This window comes from Medicago sativa, chromosome 4 (genome assembly GCF_051527215.1).
Source record: "Medicago sativa cultivar Bolivia chromosome 4, Bolivia_mono, whole genome shotgun sequence".
Classification (NCBI taxonomy): domain Eukaryota; kingdom Viridiplantae; phylum Streptophyta; class Magnoliopsida; order Fabales; family Fabaceae; genus Medicago; species Medicago sativa.
Window position 1 is genome coordinate 24,892,197 of NC_140752.1, and position 17,810 is coordinate 24,910,006.

Here is a 17,810-nt window from a genome sequence, read left to right on the forward strand (position 1 = left end):
TTTGGGTTTGAAGCGTGCCATGGCCTTCACTCCTGTGCGTTCAGAATCATAGACATTATCCTCATCTGTCTCACAATCCCCCCATTGCACCATCTGCCTATCAGAGAAAACCGAGCCAGTGTCGCAATCCCGATAATAGTAGTCATCCCATGAAGCATACCTAACCCTAGATTGATGTTGCTTGAAGTCGTCCCTGTCCCTGAGCCTGTCGCCTCCATGAAGCCTGTCCTGACCGATAACCTCTTGTCGTCTTGGTCTCACGTCGATCCACTCTCCATCATCCCCACCCCTTTGTGGCATCCTGCCTGGAAACCTTACCCCCCCCCCCCAAAGTTCCTCAATTCCGACGAAGCAAACCGGCGCGATTGCCCATGGCGGTGCCATTTTCTCTCTCACAACCCCTCTCCATCGCTCAGAGCCCATTTTTTCTTAGCATTCCATTTCATTGTTTTTTTAATGACAAACTTTTTATTGAAAAATGATAATGGAAAAGAGTATTAGTACTACATGGCTCAGGGACAAAAGGAAAAGGTAGAGAATATTATTTTCTCTACCTTTTCCTTTTGTCCCTGAGCCACTACATCCACGAGATGGGTCTCAGTTCAAGTAGTATTATACCTATCATAAAAAATAAGCTAAACAAACCTGAGAAATGATAACAAGTGCAAAATATTTGTTAATAAGTTTAAAAGAGAGAGTTTATTTTAGAAATGATGTATTCAACACTAGGGTCGTTCCTTGGCAAGCGTAAAGAGCACTACGGAGTTGGACCTCCAATTTATTGGGGCCTCAATTATATGTAGGAGTCCACTAAACAGACGATACCATATATTGGACAAGCACTAAAATATATCCACCAGATTACGGTGCAGGCCGAGGATTACACACGAGGCCTGGGGTTGATCAGCAGAACCAGGCAGACGACTGACAGATCGACAGATCAACCTCAACAGACGACATATCTAAGCACCTCAATCATCCTATTAGGTCCAACCGAATCAATTATAATGGCATATACATCATAATAGATTATTCAAAGTGTATCACAAGTGGAAAGGCATATAGAAATGAAAATATATATGAGACCCCAAGAAAGAATTTTAATAAAGAACATCTACATAGGAATTTTGGCTACAAGGCAAAGCTCATTCTTCTTGTGTTGAGTGAGTCCTGGCCACCTTTCAGTATCAATATCTTCCTTTACCAGACCATGTGGTAATTCCCAATCAAAGGAATATAGAAGATTTGCAAGGATAACTTCCAATGATGCAACTGCCATAGACATTCTTGGGCAAATTCTACGACCGGCTCCAAAGGGAATTAGTTCAAAATCTTGTCCAGTAATATTTATAGAACTTTCTAAAAATCTTTCAGGATAAAACTCTTCTGGAGTTTTCCAAACATTTGGGTTTGTATGAATGGCCCAAGCATTCACAAACATTATTGCCTTTGCGGGAATTAGGTAGCCACTTATAATGCACTTTTCCCTTGTTTCTCTTGGCACAAGCAATGGGCCTGGTAGGTACAATCTCAGGGTCTCTTTTATCACTGCCTTCAAGTAGGAGAAATTTTGTATATCATCTTCATCTACAAATTCTTTTTTAACTCTTGAATTCCTAATCTCTTGTTGTACTTTCTTCATTACTCTAGGATTTTTTATTAAGGCAGTCATAGCCCAAACTGATGTGGCTGATGTGGTGTCCGTTGCAGCTACAAGCATGTTCTGCATCTACTTCTACTTACAATATATAAAACCAAGACACTACCAAAATTACTTAACTACCCATACCTAATTTTCTTTCAAACTTTTTCCTTTACAACTTTAGGGTTATTTTTGTCAAATCCACTATCAAAATCCACTTTACTGAAACCCACTTTCTCACATTTATTTATTTAATAATAAACTTTTCTCTCTCATCCCACTTTCTCACATTTCTTTATTTAATAATAAACTTTTCTCTCTCATCTTTCTTTATTTATAATAATAATCTTTTCTCTCTCATCTTTATTTATTTAATTACAAACTTTTCTCTCACTTTTATTTTTTAATAATAAACTTTTCTCTCTCACTCTCACTCTCCTCTCTTATCTTTTTCTTACCAACTTTCTTCATTTTTTCATTTTCTCTCTTTATTTACAACTCCATTTTCTCTACTAATTTTCAATTAGGTTTTACTAACAAGTTTTTTTTTAGAGGAAACTAACAAGTGTTGTTGTTATAGCAGAATATGATTTTGTATTTTATGATAACACTATTATTTAATGCGTTAATTATGTTTTTTCACAGGACGCATATTAATATTTTTCACACTCAAACATATTAGTAAATAAAATCTATGATTATTTTTATTTATTAGCTTTTTTCATATCATCAATACTAAAACAAGAAAAATATTATAATATACTATGATTAATTATACTTCAATTTTTTCTGTTTTTTTTTTAAATTTATCACTAAAAAATCAGTTAGAGTGTACCATTGTAACACGAGACCCATTTTAGTAACACAACGAGTGATCAGTTTTAATTAGTATTTTTTAATATCTCTAATTAAACACCGCGATTGTCTAAGTGCCTGTTTGGTATAGAGTTTTTCTACCCACGTTTTGTGTAAAAGCACGGCAGAACCCACTTTAACCCAAAAGCTCCAATTGCTGGCTTTTAAAAATCACGGTAAATTTGCTTTGGAAATCCCCCAAACTTGCTTTTTTGCTTGCAAACTCCATCCCAAACAAGCACTAAGTTTTATTAATATATTAATAAAATATATGTGGGTGTATGAACCCTATATTAATAAAAATATATATGAGTATATGTTTGTTTTATGGAAATATATAAATATATTCTTATTTCTGAAATTTAATGGGAACTATACATTGATGAAATACAAATGAGTATATATTAACAGAAATATATCTCACTATATGTTTTTTTTACGGGAATATGTTAGTATATATTTATTTAATACAAATGAGTATATAGTAACAAAAATATATCTCACTATATGTTTTTTACGGGAATATGTTAGTATATATTTATTTATGAAATGTATTTTCATTTATTAGTTTTTTTAATATCGTCAATACTAAAACAAGTACAATATTATAATATACTATGATTAATCATACTTCAATTTTTTCCGTTGTTTTTTTTTTTTGAAAATGTATCACTAAAAAAGTCATCGGAGTGTACAATTGTAACACGGGACCAATTTTAGTAACTACAACGAGTGATCAGTTTTAATTAGTATTTTTTTTAATATCTCTATTTAAACACCGCGACTGCCTAAGTTTTATTAATATATTCAAAAAATATATGTGGGTGTATGAACTACATATTAATAAAAATATATATGTGCGTATATGTTTGTTTTACGGGAATATATTAGTATATTCTTATTTCTGAAATCTAATGGGAACTATATATTGATAAATATATATATATATATATATATATATATATATATATATATATGTGAGCGTATGGACTATATATTAATTAAAACATATCTCACTATATGTTTTTATACGGGAATATGTTAGTATATGTTTATTTGTGAAACGTATTTTCATTTTTTTTAATATCGTCAATACTAAAAACAAACAAAAAAATTATAATATACTATGATTACTCATACTTCAATTTTTTCCGTTGTTTTTTAAATGTATCAATAAAAAACCCGTTGGAGTGTACAATTGTAACACGGGACCCATTTTAGTAACTATAACGAGTGATCAGTTTTAATTAGTATTTTTAATCTTTCAAAAAATAATAATATTTTTTTAATATCTTTGTTTAAACACCGCGACTGCCTAAGTTTTATTAATATATTAATAAAGTATATGTGGGTGTAAGGACTATAAATTAATAAAAATATATATGAGTATATGTTTGTTTTACGGGAATATATTAGTATATTCTTATTTATGAAATCTAATGAGAACTATATATATTGATAAAATATATATGAGTGTATGGACTATGTACGCTTAAATTTGAAAGTGTCTATTCAAATAAGCGTTAAACTGATACCGGATACATTAATTATACAAATACATGAAACGACATCCAGTCGGAAGTTTGGTTACAACATCATTCCACAACTGCTATGTTATATTATTACACCAAAAAGTTGCCAAACATAAGGTAATTACAAAACCCATAATTATACATCTTATAATATAACATATGCGTCTTTAATTCGCAACAAAGCGATTCCATGACGTCACGATCAATCCAAGACTTTTTCTTTACCTTTTCCTTGCGAAACCTGTGAACCTGAACAAAATAAGGAGTTGGGTGAGACATAATGTCTCAGTGAGTTCTTTCTAGCCCTAGGCTAGTGATAACCTTGGGAAAAACCTATGGTTATCACGTGTCTATTTTACAACCTAGCGGTTGATTATACGTGTGTGGACTTGCACCCTTGACGGTCGTGCATGCTAAAAACCTGTCTTAGGTCTTTCCTATTTGTTATAGGCTTGCTATCAACATACGTGCCATGACGGTTAAGGGTTCCTAGAACCGCTTTCCTAAGATACACTAAATGTATTGAAGCCTAACATGAATCAAATCATGGCACAACCTATACCGGACGAGTAGGGTAATCTAGGATCGTCCTTGGAAATCTTTATAACTTGCTCATCTCTATCATCATATCATAATCATGCATGAATACATTCATTATATCATTATGTTAGGGTTGAACAATCAAACATAATCTTGGTTCGTTTTACGGAGAGTCCCGGGTGGAGTAACCCCGAGTACACTCCCATACATGACCGATGTATGTACATCGGACTCCCTCGGTGTCGTGCGGGTCCCTTGCGGCTTGAACCGTTAACTTTAGGTCGAGAACCTCCCGTATCCCCCTGACGTGGATAACGAGAGACACGAGCACCTACATATTGTATTATTCTTGTTCATATGCATACATGAAAAGTTACATACACGAGTTAAATACTTATAACTCGGATCCTTGATCGATCCCCTGGGGTAATAACATACAAGTTCATGAGCGTAAGAAAATATTGTTCGCACCTTAACATACATATGAAATCATGTTCAACACCCTAGTTCTCAACAACTATGTTGAGGCTCTAGTTCCATTTCCCCCATTATTTATTGCTTGCTACCCGTTAAACTCATGTCATAACTCTTTTACACCATGCTTAATTTACACACTACAAATACTTGTTGAATGATCAAGAGAACATTTTAAAGACCATGCCTTGGAATCATGTATTGAGGGGTTTATTACTGTAAAAGAATGCTCGAAGAAGACTGGACTGAACGGAGGTGAAAGGGCCTGAAGCGGGCAAACAGGGTGCTGCCACCCATGTTACTCGCCACTGCGAGTTCACCTACTCGCCACTGCGAGTTACTTACTCGCCACTGCGAGTTCATGGCGAGTAAACACCTCTTTCGGTGGTGTTTGCTTGCCATGGCGAGTAATTGCTCGCCGTTGCGAGTTATGACAGTCCAGACCTGCAAAAATGGTGTTTTTAACCCAAAAACCTCAATACAAAACATCCCAAGACATATTGTGGTGCTAGAAGTCATATGGAACTTGTAAAACAACCATTAAACAAGTATTCACAAGTATAAAGATGCATGGCATGAAAAGAGTTAACTTTCCACACATAAACCCTAGAAAAATTATATTGTTTCTTGTAAGCTTTACCCACATCCCATGGATAAGAACTACCTAAGAACTCACCTTGATTAAACCTGAGAATATGCACACCACATCAAATCCTTGATGACAAACCCTAGAATCAAAACCCTGGTTGAAAGATGAATGTTTGGTGAAGCTTGTGTCCAACTTGTCACCAACAACTAACCAACCCTAATCTTGCTTGGATTCTAATTCTTTGAAGGATAAGGAGAAGATTGAGCAAAGATCATGAGTAGAGAAGAAAAGAGAAGATTGTTTTAACACTTCACCAACCAAAACCATATACCCTAACCATCTTATAATTGATTCCAAAGAGAAGAAAAAGGAAGCAAGATTTGTGGGTGAAGGATGATGATGATGACCGATTTCTAGAGAGAAGGGAGAGCAAAATTTCTATTAAACCCTAGTGAGAGAAAGTGAAGAAGATTGTGTGAAAAATTTGGACTAAAGTTCTTATATAGTCCCTTCGTGCGCATTTACCATAATACCCCTAGTCTTAAACGTGCTTAATCTATCGTTAACAGGTAATTCTTCGTATCATAAAAGTGGGATATTACATCCTACCCCCCTTAAAAAAAATTTCGTCCTCGAAATTTGAAATTTACCTGAAAACAAATGCGGATACTGACTCAACATCTCTGATTCGAGTTCCCATGTTGCTTCACCATCTGACGATCCTTTCCATACAACCTTCACTATGGGTATCTCTTTGTTTCTGAGAGACTTGACATCACGGTTTACTATACTCTCTGGTTCTGGCTGATACGTCAAATCTGATCTTAACTCTATAGAGTCTAATTCAACCGGCTGAAAAGGATCTGGAACATACTTCTTCAGCTGCGACACATGGAATACATCATGCAATCCCGACATAGCTGGAGGTAAAGCCAACTGATAAGCTACTGGTCCGACACGCTGGAGTATCAAAAACGGTCCCACATACCTAGGAATACATGATCACCTTCATTAAACTCCAAAGGTTTTCGTCTTTGATCCGCGTAGCTTTTCTGACGACTTTGAGCTATCTTCATCTTCTCTTGAATTGACTTAATCTTCAAAGTCGTTTCTTGAATGATCTCTGGTCCAAGGATACTCTTATCTCCAACCTCAGCCCAACATAACGGGGTCCTACACTTCCTACCATACAAAGCTTCATATGGTGTCATTCCGATACTTGCGTGGTAGCTATTGTTGTAGGAAAATTCTATCAAAGGTAGATGATGGCTCCAACTTCCTCCATCTTCCAAAACACAAGCACGTAACATATCTTCTAAGGTTTGGATAGTCCTTTCTGATTGACCATTGCGGATGATGTGACGTGCTCAATTTCAATCTAGTCCCCAAAACCCTATTAAAAGCTCTCTAAAAATGCGAAGTGAAGATTGGATCTCTATCTGATACAATACTCGCAGGAACACCGTGTAGCTTGACAATCTCGGAGATAAACAAATCCGCATATTGTGATGTCTTGTAGGTAGACCTTACCGGTAAGAAATGAGCCGACTTGGTTAGCCTATCCACAATTACCTAAATCGAATCATGACCTCTTTGAGTACGGGGTAAACCTCCTACAAAATCCATGGTAATGTGCTCCCATTTCCACTGAGGAATCTCTAGTGATTGTAACATACCAGCCGGTCTTTAATGTTCTATCTTAACTATTTGACATACAATACACCGAGCTACAAATTCAGCAATATCCTTTTTCATGCCGGGCCACCAATACTCCTTCTTTAAATCTTGATACATCTTAGTTGTACCAGGGTGAATTGAAAAACTGCTTTTATGAGCTTCTTCCAAAATCAATCTTCTAAGCTCTTGATCATTTGGAACACATAATCTTCCTTCAAACAAAATTGCTCCATCCGCAGCCATAGAGAATTTTGGATAACCACTTCGTCTCTGAAGTTCCAAATCTTCACCTTGTGCTTGTACGATTCTTGATCGCAAGTCACACGAGACTTCCAAATTATACAAACAAATACCACCACCAACATCCGTAACTCCAAGATTAAGATCACGAACCTTTTCATACATCTTACAAGTGTGCATCATAACCTCGGCTTGAACTAAGGCCTTACGACTCAAAGCATCCGCCACAACATTGGCCTTTCCTGGATGATATTTCAAATCAAAGTCGAAGTCTTTAAGGTATTCCATCCAACGCCTCTGCCTCATATTCAAATCCCTCTGATCAAATAAATATTTCAGACTCTTGTGATCACTAAACAATTCAAAATGCGTTCCATAAAGGTGATGCCTCCATATCTTCAAAACGAAGATTATAGCAGCTAACTCTAAATCATGGGCGGGATAATTTGCTTTATGCGTCTTAAGTTGTCTAGATGCATAAGCTACTACATTGTTTTCTTGCATAAGTACTCCTTCGAGTCCCTTAGATGATGCATCACAAAATACCACATATTTCTTTTCTGGGCCTGGAATTGTCAAAACAGGAGCTTGAGTCAACTTCTTCTTCAGGGTCCTAAAACTCTTTTAACACCCCTCATCCCATACAAAAGGTACTTCTTTCCTCATGAGACGAGTTAAAGGCAAAGCGATTTGAGAAAACTTCATGATGAAACGTCGATAATAACCAGCTAGTCCCAAAAAGCTTCTAACTTCTGAAACATTCTTCGGCCTTGCCCAATTTTGAACATCCTCAACCTTTGATTGATCAACGGCTACACCACCCCGAGAAATAACGTGACCCAGAAATTTGACTTCTGATAACCAAAACTCGCATTTACTGAACTTTGCAAACAATTGCTTCTCCCGAAGGATATCCAATACTATCCTTAGATGCTAAGCGTGCTCTTGTGGATTCTTAGAATAAATCAGAATATCATCAATAAAAATAATAACAAACTGATCTAGATAAGGTTGGAAAATCCGGTTCATATAGTCCATGAAGACTGCTGGTGCGTTGGATACTCCAAAAGGCATAACCAGGAATTCATAGTGTCCGTAACGAGTTCTGAAAGCCGTCTTGGACACGTCAGAGGATTTGATGCGTATCTGATGATAACCCGACCTAAGATCAATTTTCGAGAACACACACGCTCCCTTAAGTTGATCAAGGAGATCATCAATCCTTGGCAAAGGATACTTGTTCTTGATAGTTACCTTATTAAGCCGACGGTAATCAATACACAGCCTCATGCTGCCATCTTTCTTCTTGACCAGCAATACCGGTGCACCCCATGGAGACACAATGGGTCTAATGAAATGCTTCTGAATAAGATCTTCTAATTGCGATTTCAGTTCCTTAAGTTCCAAAGGAGACATTCTATAAGGTGCTACCGACACAAGTTCGGCTCCCGGAATCAAATCAATTGAAAACTCAATCTCCCTTTCCGGTGGCAAGCTAGTAATATCGGGTGGAAAAACATCCATATACTCACTAACTATTGGAATATCACTGGGGCTTAAGTCTGATTCTGGAGTCACCGTGAGCATTACATAAAAACCTTTATCTTGTGTGCAAATAAACTGAGCCATCTGATACGTGTGTTTAATCAGTTCTGACAACGCTACACCTTCCACCGTATTACTAGTTGGCATGTAAATAGTCTTTTCTGCACACCCAATATACACATGATTGGTTGACAACCAATCCATACCCAAAATAACATCAAGTTGCTTCATCAGAAGACATACTAAATCTATATAGTACGTCTTACTAGACACAGTGATGGGACAATTTTCACAAACATAATTCGCTACAATACTTCCGTCAGTGGCCGTGGTTACTTTCATAGTGGGATTTAATAATGAAACAGACAACTGAAGAGCTTCAACACATTGAAATGAAATGAAAGAACATGATACACCACAATCAAATAAAACATTAACAGGATTCTGACCAAGGAAACACGTACCACCAATCAAGTCTTCATTTGCCTGCGCCTTCTTGCCATCAAGAGAATACACTCTACCCTTACTCATAGTAGTACTCACACCTTTGCCCTTATTTCCTCTGGTTGGACAATCAACCACATAGTGTCCCGGCTGACCACATGCAAAACAATTATCAGAACCTACCCTGCATTCTCCTTGATGAGCCTTACCACACTTCCTGCAAGTTGGATAAGTTCTAGGTGGACCTGTGTACTTTCCTCTGGTTGGAGAACCCTTGGGCTTCAGCTTCTCATGATACTTGTCAACAAAGTTACCTCTGTTTCTTCCTCTTGCCCCAGAACCTTCTCTAGCCGCCTTATCAAAGCCTCTTTCGGCCTCCATGCTGTTATGCACCAACTCATCATAATCTGTTACCCTTTGCTGACTCACTACAGCATAGAGTTCTCCCCTCAAAGCATGCTTGTATTGATTAACTTTCCACATCTCATTACCCACATACTCATTATGAGTAGAGTAATAAGATAATTCCTCGAACTTCTTCGTAAAATCTGCCACAGACATATGACCTTGCCTCAGGTGGAGAAATTCCTGTTCCTTTCTGACCTTGTATGACAGAGGAAGATACTTCTCTTTCATCACTTGCTTGAAATTCTCCCAGTTCAGCTCTAACCCATTATTCTCCATTCTACGCCGAGCAATTTCCCACCAATCCAGCGCTGCACCACGGAATTGATTCGTTGCAAAAACCACCTTTTCTTCTTCGGTACAGTGAACCATCAGAAAGATCTTTTCCATCTGCTTGATCCACCTCTTAGCTTCAGGTGGCTCGCCACTACCATCAAACTTCGGGGGATGGTTCAGGTTAAATTCTCGAAAGGTCGGATTCCCCACAACTGGAGGTGGTGGAGGAGTCTGATGACAAACACCTGGACCGTGCTGCATATTTGCAGCCCACTGCTGCTGAGTCTGAGCATTCTGCTGCATCTGCTGCTGCATCATATGCATCATCTGTTGGTTTTGTTGCATCAGCTGTGCCCACATCTGAGCATCAGGATTAACATTCTCCTCCACATACGGATTACCTCTTGGCAGGCCTCGTCCCCTTCGGGCTCCAGACATTTTCACTCTAACTGTCATATTTAAGTCAAAGTGATCAATTTTAACCAATACAACAATGAGGACAAATATCTTAAACACCAAAAAGAACGACTACTTGAATTGTATTATTAATGACCCAAGGCACGGTCTGGAAAGACCTGCTCTGATACCAAATTGTAACACTTAAATTTGAAAGTGTCTAGAATATTCAAATAATCGTTAAACTGATACCGGATACATTAATTATACAAATACATGAAACGACATCCAGTCGGAAGTTTGGTTACAACATCATTCCACGACTGCTATGTTATATTATTACACCAAAAAGTTGTCAAACATAAGGTAATTACAAAACCCATAATTATACATCTTATAATATAACATATGCGTCTTTAATTCACAACAAAGCGATTCCATGACGTCACGATCAATCCAAGACTTTTTCTTTACCTTTTCCTTGCGAAACCTGTGAACCTGAACAAAATAAGGAGTTGGGTGAGACATAATGTCTCAGTGAGTTCTTCCTAGCCCTAGGCTAGTGATAACCTTGGGGAAAACCTATGGTTATCACGTGTCTATTTTACAACCTAGCGGTTGATTATACGTGTGTGGACTTGTACCCTTGACGGTCGTGAATGCTAAAAACCCGTCTTAGGTCTTTCCTATTTGTTATAGGCTTGCTATCAACATACGTACCATGGTAGTTAAGGGTTCCTAGAACCGCTTTGCTAAGATACACTAAATGTATCGAAGCCTAACATGAATCAAATCATGGCACAACCTATACCGGACGAGTAGGGTAATCTAGGATCGTCCTTGGCAATCTTTATAACTTGCTCATCTCTATCATCATATCATAATCATGCATGAATACATTCATTATATCATTATGTTAGGGTTGAACAATCAAACATAATCTTGGTTCGTTTTACGGAGAGTCCCGGGTGGAGTAACCCCGAGTACACTCCCATACATGACCGATGTACATACATCAGACTCCCTCGGTGTCGTGCGGGTCCCTTGCGGCTTGAACCGTTCCCCTTAGGTCGAGAACCTTCCGTATCCCCCTGACGTGGATAACGAGAGACACGAGCACCTACATCTTGTATTAGTCTTGTTCATATGCATACATGAAAAGTTACATACATGAGTTAAATACTTATAACTCGGATCCTTGATCGATCCCTTTGGGTAATAACATACAAGTTCATGAGCGTAAGAAAATATTCTTCGCACCTTAACATACGTATGAAATCATGTTCAACACCCTAGTTCTCAACAACTACGTTGAGGCTCTAGTTCCATTTCCCCCATTATTTATTGCTTGCTACCCGTTAAACTCATGTCATAACTCTTTTACACCATGCTTAATTTACACACTACAAATACTTGTTGAATGATCAAGAGAACATTTTAAATACCATGCCTTGGAATCATGTATTGAGGGGTTTATTACTGTAAAAGAATGCTCGAAGAAGACTGGACCGAACGGAGCTGAAAGGGCCCGAAGCGGGCAAACAGGGTGCTGCCACCGATGTTACTCGCCACTGCGAGTTCACCTACTCGCCACTGCGAGTTACTTACTCGCCACTGCGAGTTCATGGCGAGTAAACACCTCTTTCGGTGGTGTTTGCTTGCCATGGCGAGTAATTGCTCGCCGTTGCGAGTTATGACAGTCCAGACCTGCAAAAATGGTGTTTTTAACCCAAAAACCTCAATACAAAACATCCCAAGACATATTGTGGTGCTAGAAGTCATATGGAACTTGTAAAACAACCATTAAACAAGTATTCACAAGTATAAAGATGCATGGCATGAAAAGAGTTAACTTTCCACACATAAACCCTAGAAAAATTATATTGTTTCTTGTAAGCTTTACCCACATCCCATGGATAAGAACTACCTAAGAACTCACCTCGATTAAACCTGAGAATATGCACACCACATCAAATCCTTGATGACAAACCCTAGAATCAAAACCCTAGTTGAAAGATGAATGTTTGGTGAAGCTTGTGTCCAACTTGTCACCAACAACTAACCAACCCTAATCTTGCTTGGATTCTAATTCTTTGAAGGATAAGGAGAAGATTGAGCAAAGATCATGAGTAGAGAAGAAAAGAGAAGATCGCTTCAACACTTCACCAACCAAAACCATATACCCTAACCATCTTATAATTGATTCTAAAGAGAAGAAAAAGGAAGCAAGATTTGTGGGTGAAGGATGATGATGATGACCGATTTCTAGAGAGAAGGGAGAGCAAAATTTCTATTAAACCCTAGTGAGAGAAAGTGAAGAAGATTGTGTGAAAAATTTGGACTAAAGTCCTTATATAGTCCCTTCGTGCGCATTTACCATAATACCCCTAGTCTTAAACGCGCTTAATCTATCGTTAACAGGTAATTCTTCATATCATAAAAGTGGGATATTACAGACTATATATTAACAAAAATATATCTCACTATATTCTTTTTACGGGAATATGTTAGCATATGCTTATTTATGAAATATATTTTACGATAACAATATTATATAATACATTAATTATGATTTTTCACGGGATGCTTATTAGTATTTTTCACACTAAAACATATTAGTAAATAAAAACTATGATTATTTTTATTTATTAGCTTTTTTAATATCATCAATACTAAAATTTAATATATATTTGTTCATATTAAAATTTAATTATTTTACAATTTTTCATTACTACCGATCAATATAAACATTATTATGCTTTAAATACTTTACATATTTTCACCATGGACCAAAAAAAATCACTATGCCAATCGCAGCCGAGACGCAACACGCGCTACCCGTGCTGTAGCACGGGTATCTCGACTAGTATGAAGAATATCACTTAACTATAAACATATATTTTTAAAAATAACATACAACATAAATTATCAAACTAAATCAATTTAATTAACTGGCACATCAACAAAATTTGAAATAATTTTACAAAAATAAATAAATTATTGCTAAACTATTTTTATTTCACAAAATCTTATCATTGCTAGCGTCATGTCCGTCTTTCAAATGGTAAAATATAATTAAAGAAATCATAAAATTGGAAAGAAAAAAATAATACAACAAAACAATATTTTTTTATATAAGGTCAAAATAAGATTTCTTTATAATATCAAATATCGTTCATATTGTTGTGAATTGTTCTTTTTTTTTTTTTTGAAGGAATTGATTTTTCTTCTTATCGTATTTTAAAAAAATTTAACTAATTTTTTCATTGGATAATTTAAGAAATATAATAAAATAGTTTAAATAAAGGGTAAAGTTGGAAAAAAATATGGCACAAATGGGTGTATCCATTTATATATTTTTTTAGAAGAATAAACATATTGGTAGATGATATCCAGTCATTATTTTTTTGTACTATGTTTCTTTTTTTTGAATGTTTTTTTTAAGGAATCGGCTACATGTTTTCTAAGATAAACTTTTATTTTTGACAGGTTATGAGATCTACTTGTTATTTTAATTGTAAATGGAGGGTAAAATTGACCACTAAAAGTCCATCCTAAAAAAAAGATGAAATCTCTGTGTATTGGTATACATTTGACTCTCATACCTTAAATATACTTTTGGTCTCTGCAAATATTCCTCGTTTTGGTTTTAGTCTCTATAATTTTTTTTTTTGTAGTTTTTGCAAGGACCTTTTTAAAAATCAAAATATTTTACAGGAACTATTTTTCTACAAATTGGGTTCAGTCATCATGTGACACGTGTGCAAATCATCATAAAAGTGGGGTCAGGGACCAAAACGAGACATATTTGCATGGACTAAAAACTACAAAAAAAAATTACAAGGACCAAAATCAAAACGAGACATATTTGCAGGACCAAAACTATATTTTATCCTAACTTTATAGTGCATTGTCATTAACAGATGAGTTATGAGTTATGCTTACGAATACAAATTTTCATAGCTTTTTGCAACACATGTCTCTTATCTTTCTTTTTCTTCTCCATATTCTCTCTCAAACACACAAACACACAATGTATTCTCTCTCCCCCCACCTTTACTCTCTCTCTCTCTCTCTCTCTCTCTCTCTCTCATCTTCTATATCTCATTTTCACATTATTTTACTATTTATATTTGCAGTATTTAAAAAAAAACTATTTTTTTCTCTCTCTATCTGATTTTCTCTAACTTATTTTTTACTCTTTTCTTTATTTATTTTTCACTATCTTTTATTGTATTTCCTTTTACTCTAATATGAAAAATACCGGATCAATGTTTATCATTGATGCATGAAAAATTACGACATCAATCATGAGATTATTATAATTTATAATAAAAATTATACACTGAATAAAAAATACCAATGTTTATCACTGATAATTATAATCTTTTTTTGGTGGTGGTCGGGGTTCGAACTTCAGACCTTGCATATTTTATGCACATATTTTATGCATTGTCCCTATCAACTGAGCTAAACTCACGAGAACGACTGATAATTATAATCTAATATCAACTATATATTTCAGAAAATAATATTCAATATAAATGATGAAACTAACTCAATTTAATTAACTGACACATAAGCAAAATTAGGGATAGTTCTGGTAAAATAACTAAACTATACCTAAACTCTATATTTATTGCACAAAATTCTATTCTTATTTTAATTCTCCTAATTTTTTTTTGCTGTCTTTTTTTTGGTGGTGTCCGAGGTTCGAACATTAGACCTTGCATATATTATGCATTGTTCTTACCAATTGAGCTAAGCTCACGGGGACAATAATATTAATTTATTATAAAAACATACACGAAACAATATATTTAATAAAAAATGTTTATTGATTTAGTAAGTTTTATACGAAAGTGCAAAATAACTTCATTTATTTCTTAATAATTATTTATAACAAGTTTCAAAAACTTTATAATATATTTTCTAACAATTCGAATGGACGCGTATTTTGCTAGTTAGTATCTAAGTACTATTTGAAAATAGTTTGTGTTAAGTGTTGGAAATTTACATAGTCGTTTAATTGCAACATTTGAGTTGTCTCGTGTTGGCTTGCCTTGTGTTGATTTTGAGGGGGTCAATTTAGTTTCATATCAGTTAGATATGACTCTTGATGAGAGTTTATAAAGAAGAGACATTCATCATTTTATAAATCGGTTTTGTGATGTTGTGTTAGGTCTAACCACGATATCTAAGATATGAGAGTCTTTGTTAAGATTCATTGAGTTACCTGCTATCAGGTTTTCGCTATCGAGTCACTCACCATTTATGTCCATGAATCAAGCCCAATTGTGATGGTCGTGAGGGGGTGTGTTAAAGAGTTCTACATCGGACAAATGATGACCTAAACATGTGTTTATAAATGGGGGCAATTTTCACCTCACAAGCCGGTTTTGTGGGGTTGTGTTAGGTCCAACCACGATTTCTAGGATCGTATCATAGCCTTCTCTAAGATCCATTGAACCACCTGCTATCAGGTTTCCTATCGGGTCAACCACCATTTATCTCCATGCACCAAGCCAATAGTGTTGAGCGTGAGGGGGTGTGTTAAAGAGGCTCATATCAGACAATACATGGTATGGGTTATTTAAAATTCATGCTTAAGTCTATGAAATTCTTGATCATATCATCCCTGCACCCACCGCCAACCCTAACACAGCTAATAAACAACCAATGTGTGAGGTGAAGATCGCCTCCATTTAACCACTTATAGACACATGTTCATGTCATTTTTTATCTCATATGAGACTCTTTAACATTAAGTTATTACATTAAACATCATTATCTTTAATTTGGTAAATTATAAATATGATTATGCGGATTTGAATGTTCAACCTATCGTATTCAAAATGTTTGCAACCACAATTGCAGCCAAAATCTAACAATTTAGAGGATTCTACAACGATATCGACGTTGCTGCCACAAGAAATGCATTTATTTGTATTTTATCGCAATATAAAAGTTCACAACGCAATCGATACCACAATTTGAGTAAAGTGGATTTAAACTTATTTAACCAAAACTAAAACAAAAACCAAATTGAAAAAATGAATCAAGCAACATACCATGAGGACTCCTTTAATATGATCAAAAGTAAGATCAATTGAAAACAAACGTTCTTTCTTCAATTGCAGTAATACATCAACAATGACCTCTTCATCATCTGCATGTTGTCTATTTGGATCCAAATGTTCATCAATAACCTCCTGGTAAAACTCATCCATCTCCATAAAATTTCGTTCGAGACGCGCACGAAGGCCAGATAGTTTATCAATCCAACCCGTGAATGGAATATAATCAGAAATAAAGAGAGCTGTCAGCATGGCCTCAAACTCATGCAACATTCCCTGGAATTTACTCCTCTTAGTTCCTTCATCCTCGTAACTCCTACCGAAAGCAATCCGACAAATTATTGTACTCGAGAGAGAAGTTAAAATCTCACTCAAATTTGTAACATTTGAAGAAGCAGCATGATTAGAAATATTTTTTATCATTTGCTTCACCTCAAACTTTCTTATAGTGGAATAATATGACACACGCTTAGCGCTAAATATATGCATACAATGCCATTATAAGATAATCTTGTTGGATTAATTATTTAATTAATCAATTATGGATTGACAATAATCAATTATTATAAGTTGATGTCATAATATAAATTATGGTCTATTGTGATAAGCACTAATTATATGATGAATTTGAGTGATTGGGCTTTTGTTACTAAATGGACCGTGATGGGTTGGACCATTTAGATAAGCCCAATGAGAGGTCCCTGCCCTCAGCCGTTTAGCTATTTAAACGTCATCCCATTAGACGGTTAATTATTCTGAAGATTGGTGAGAAAACCTAGAGCTAGACGGAATGAGGGTAGTTACCCCTCTCATAGTTGTCGGCGTTGTCTACGGTTATCTTTCATCAACCTAATTCAAAGGTACACAATCTCTTGTTCTTTCTTTGTTATTGATGATATGCTATAATTTGTATCTAGTGATCTATGGCTAAAAATTAAAACTTTCATCAATTGGTATCAGAGCCAAATAGATACAGTTATGGCTAGTGTGTATAAACCCTAATTATTTTACAATCGACTACCCTATTATTAAGTCGATATATATTCACTTAATCAATTTGGTTTATTGCGAAGAAAGCTTCAACGTAAATTGTATGGACAATCAATGTTTTTGGGAGA

The 17,810-nt window shown here is 35.6% G+C and overlaps 1 protein-coding gene across 1 annotated transcript; it reads right to left on the reverse strand.

The window, feature by feature from the left end:
* Positions 1 to 1,114: 1,114 nt before the first annotated feature.
* On the reverse strand, positions 1,115 to 17,199 carry LOC146927210 (5-OH-xanthotoxin synthase-like). The gene is made up of 2 exons (XM_085700557.1): positions 16,687 to 17,199; positions 1,115 to 1,723 (listed from the first exon to the last, which is right to left on the reverse strand). Exons 1-2 carry the CDS (start codon positions 17,179 to 17,181, stop codon positions 1,115 to 1,117), a joined length of 1,104 nt encoding a protein of 367 aa, XP_085556683.1. The 5' UTR covers positions 17,182 to 17,199.
* Positions 17,200 to 17,810: the final 611 nt, after the last annotated feature.

Coding starts and splice junctions, on each gene's coding strand:
- LOC146927210 (XM_085700557.1), bottom strand. CDS start 17,181: ATGCATATATTTAGCGCTAAGCGTGTGTCATATTATTCCACTATAAGA. Junction 1,724..16,686: donor ATATTAAAGGAGTCCTCATG/GTATGTTGCTTG, acceptor AAGTAGATGCAG/AACATGCTTGTAGCTGCAAC.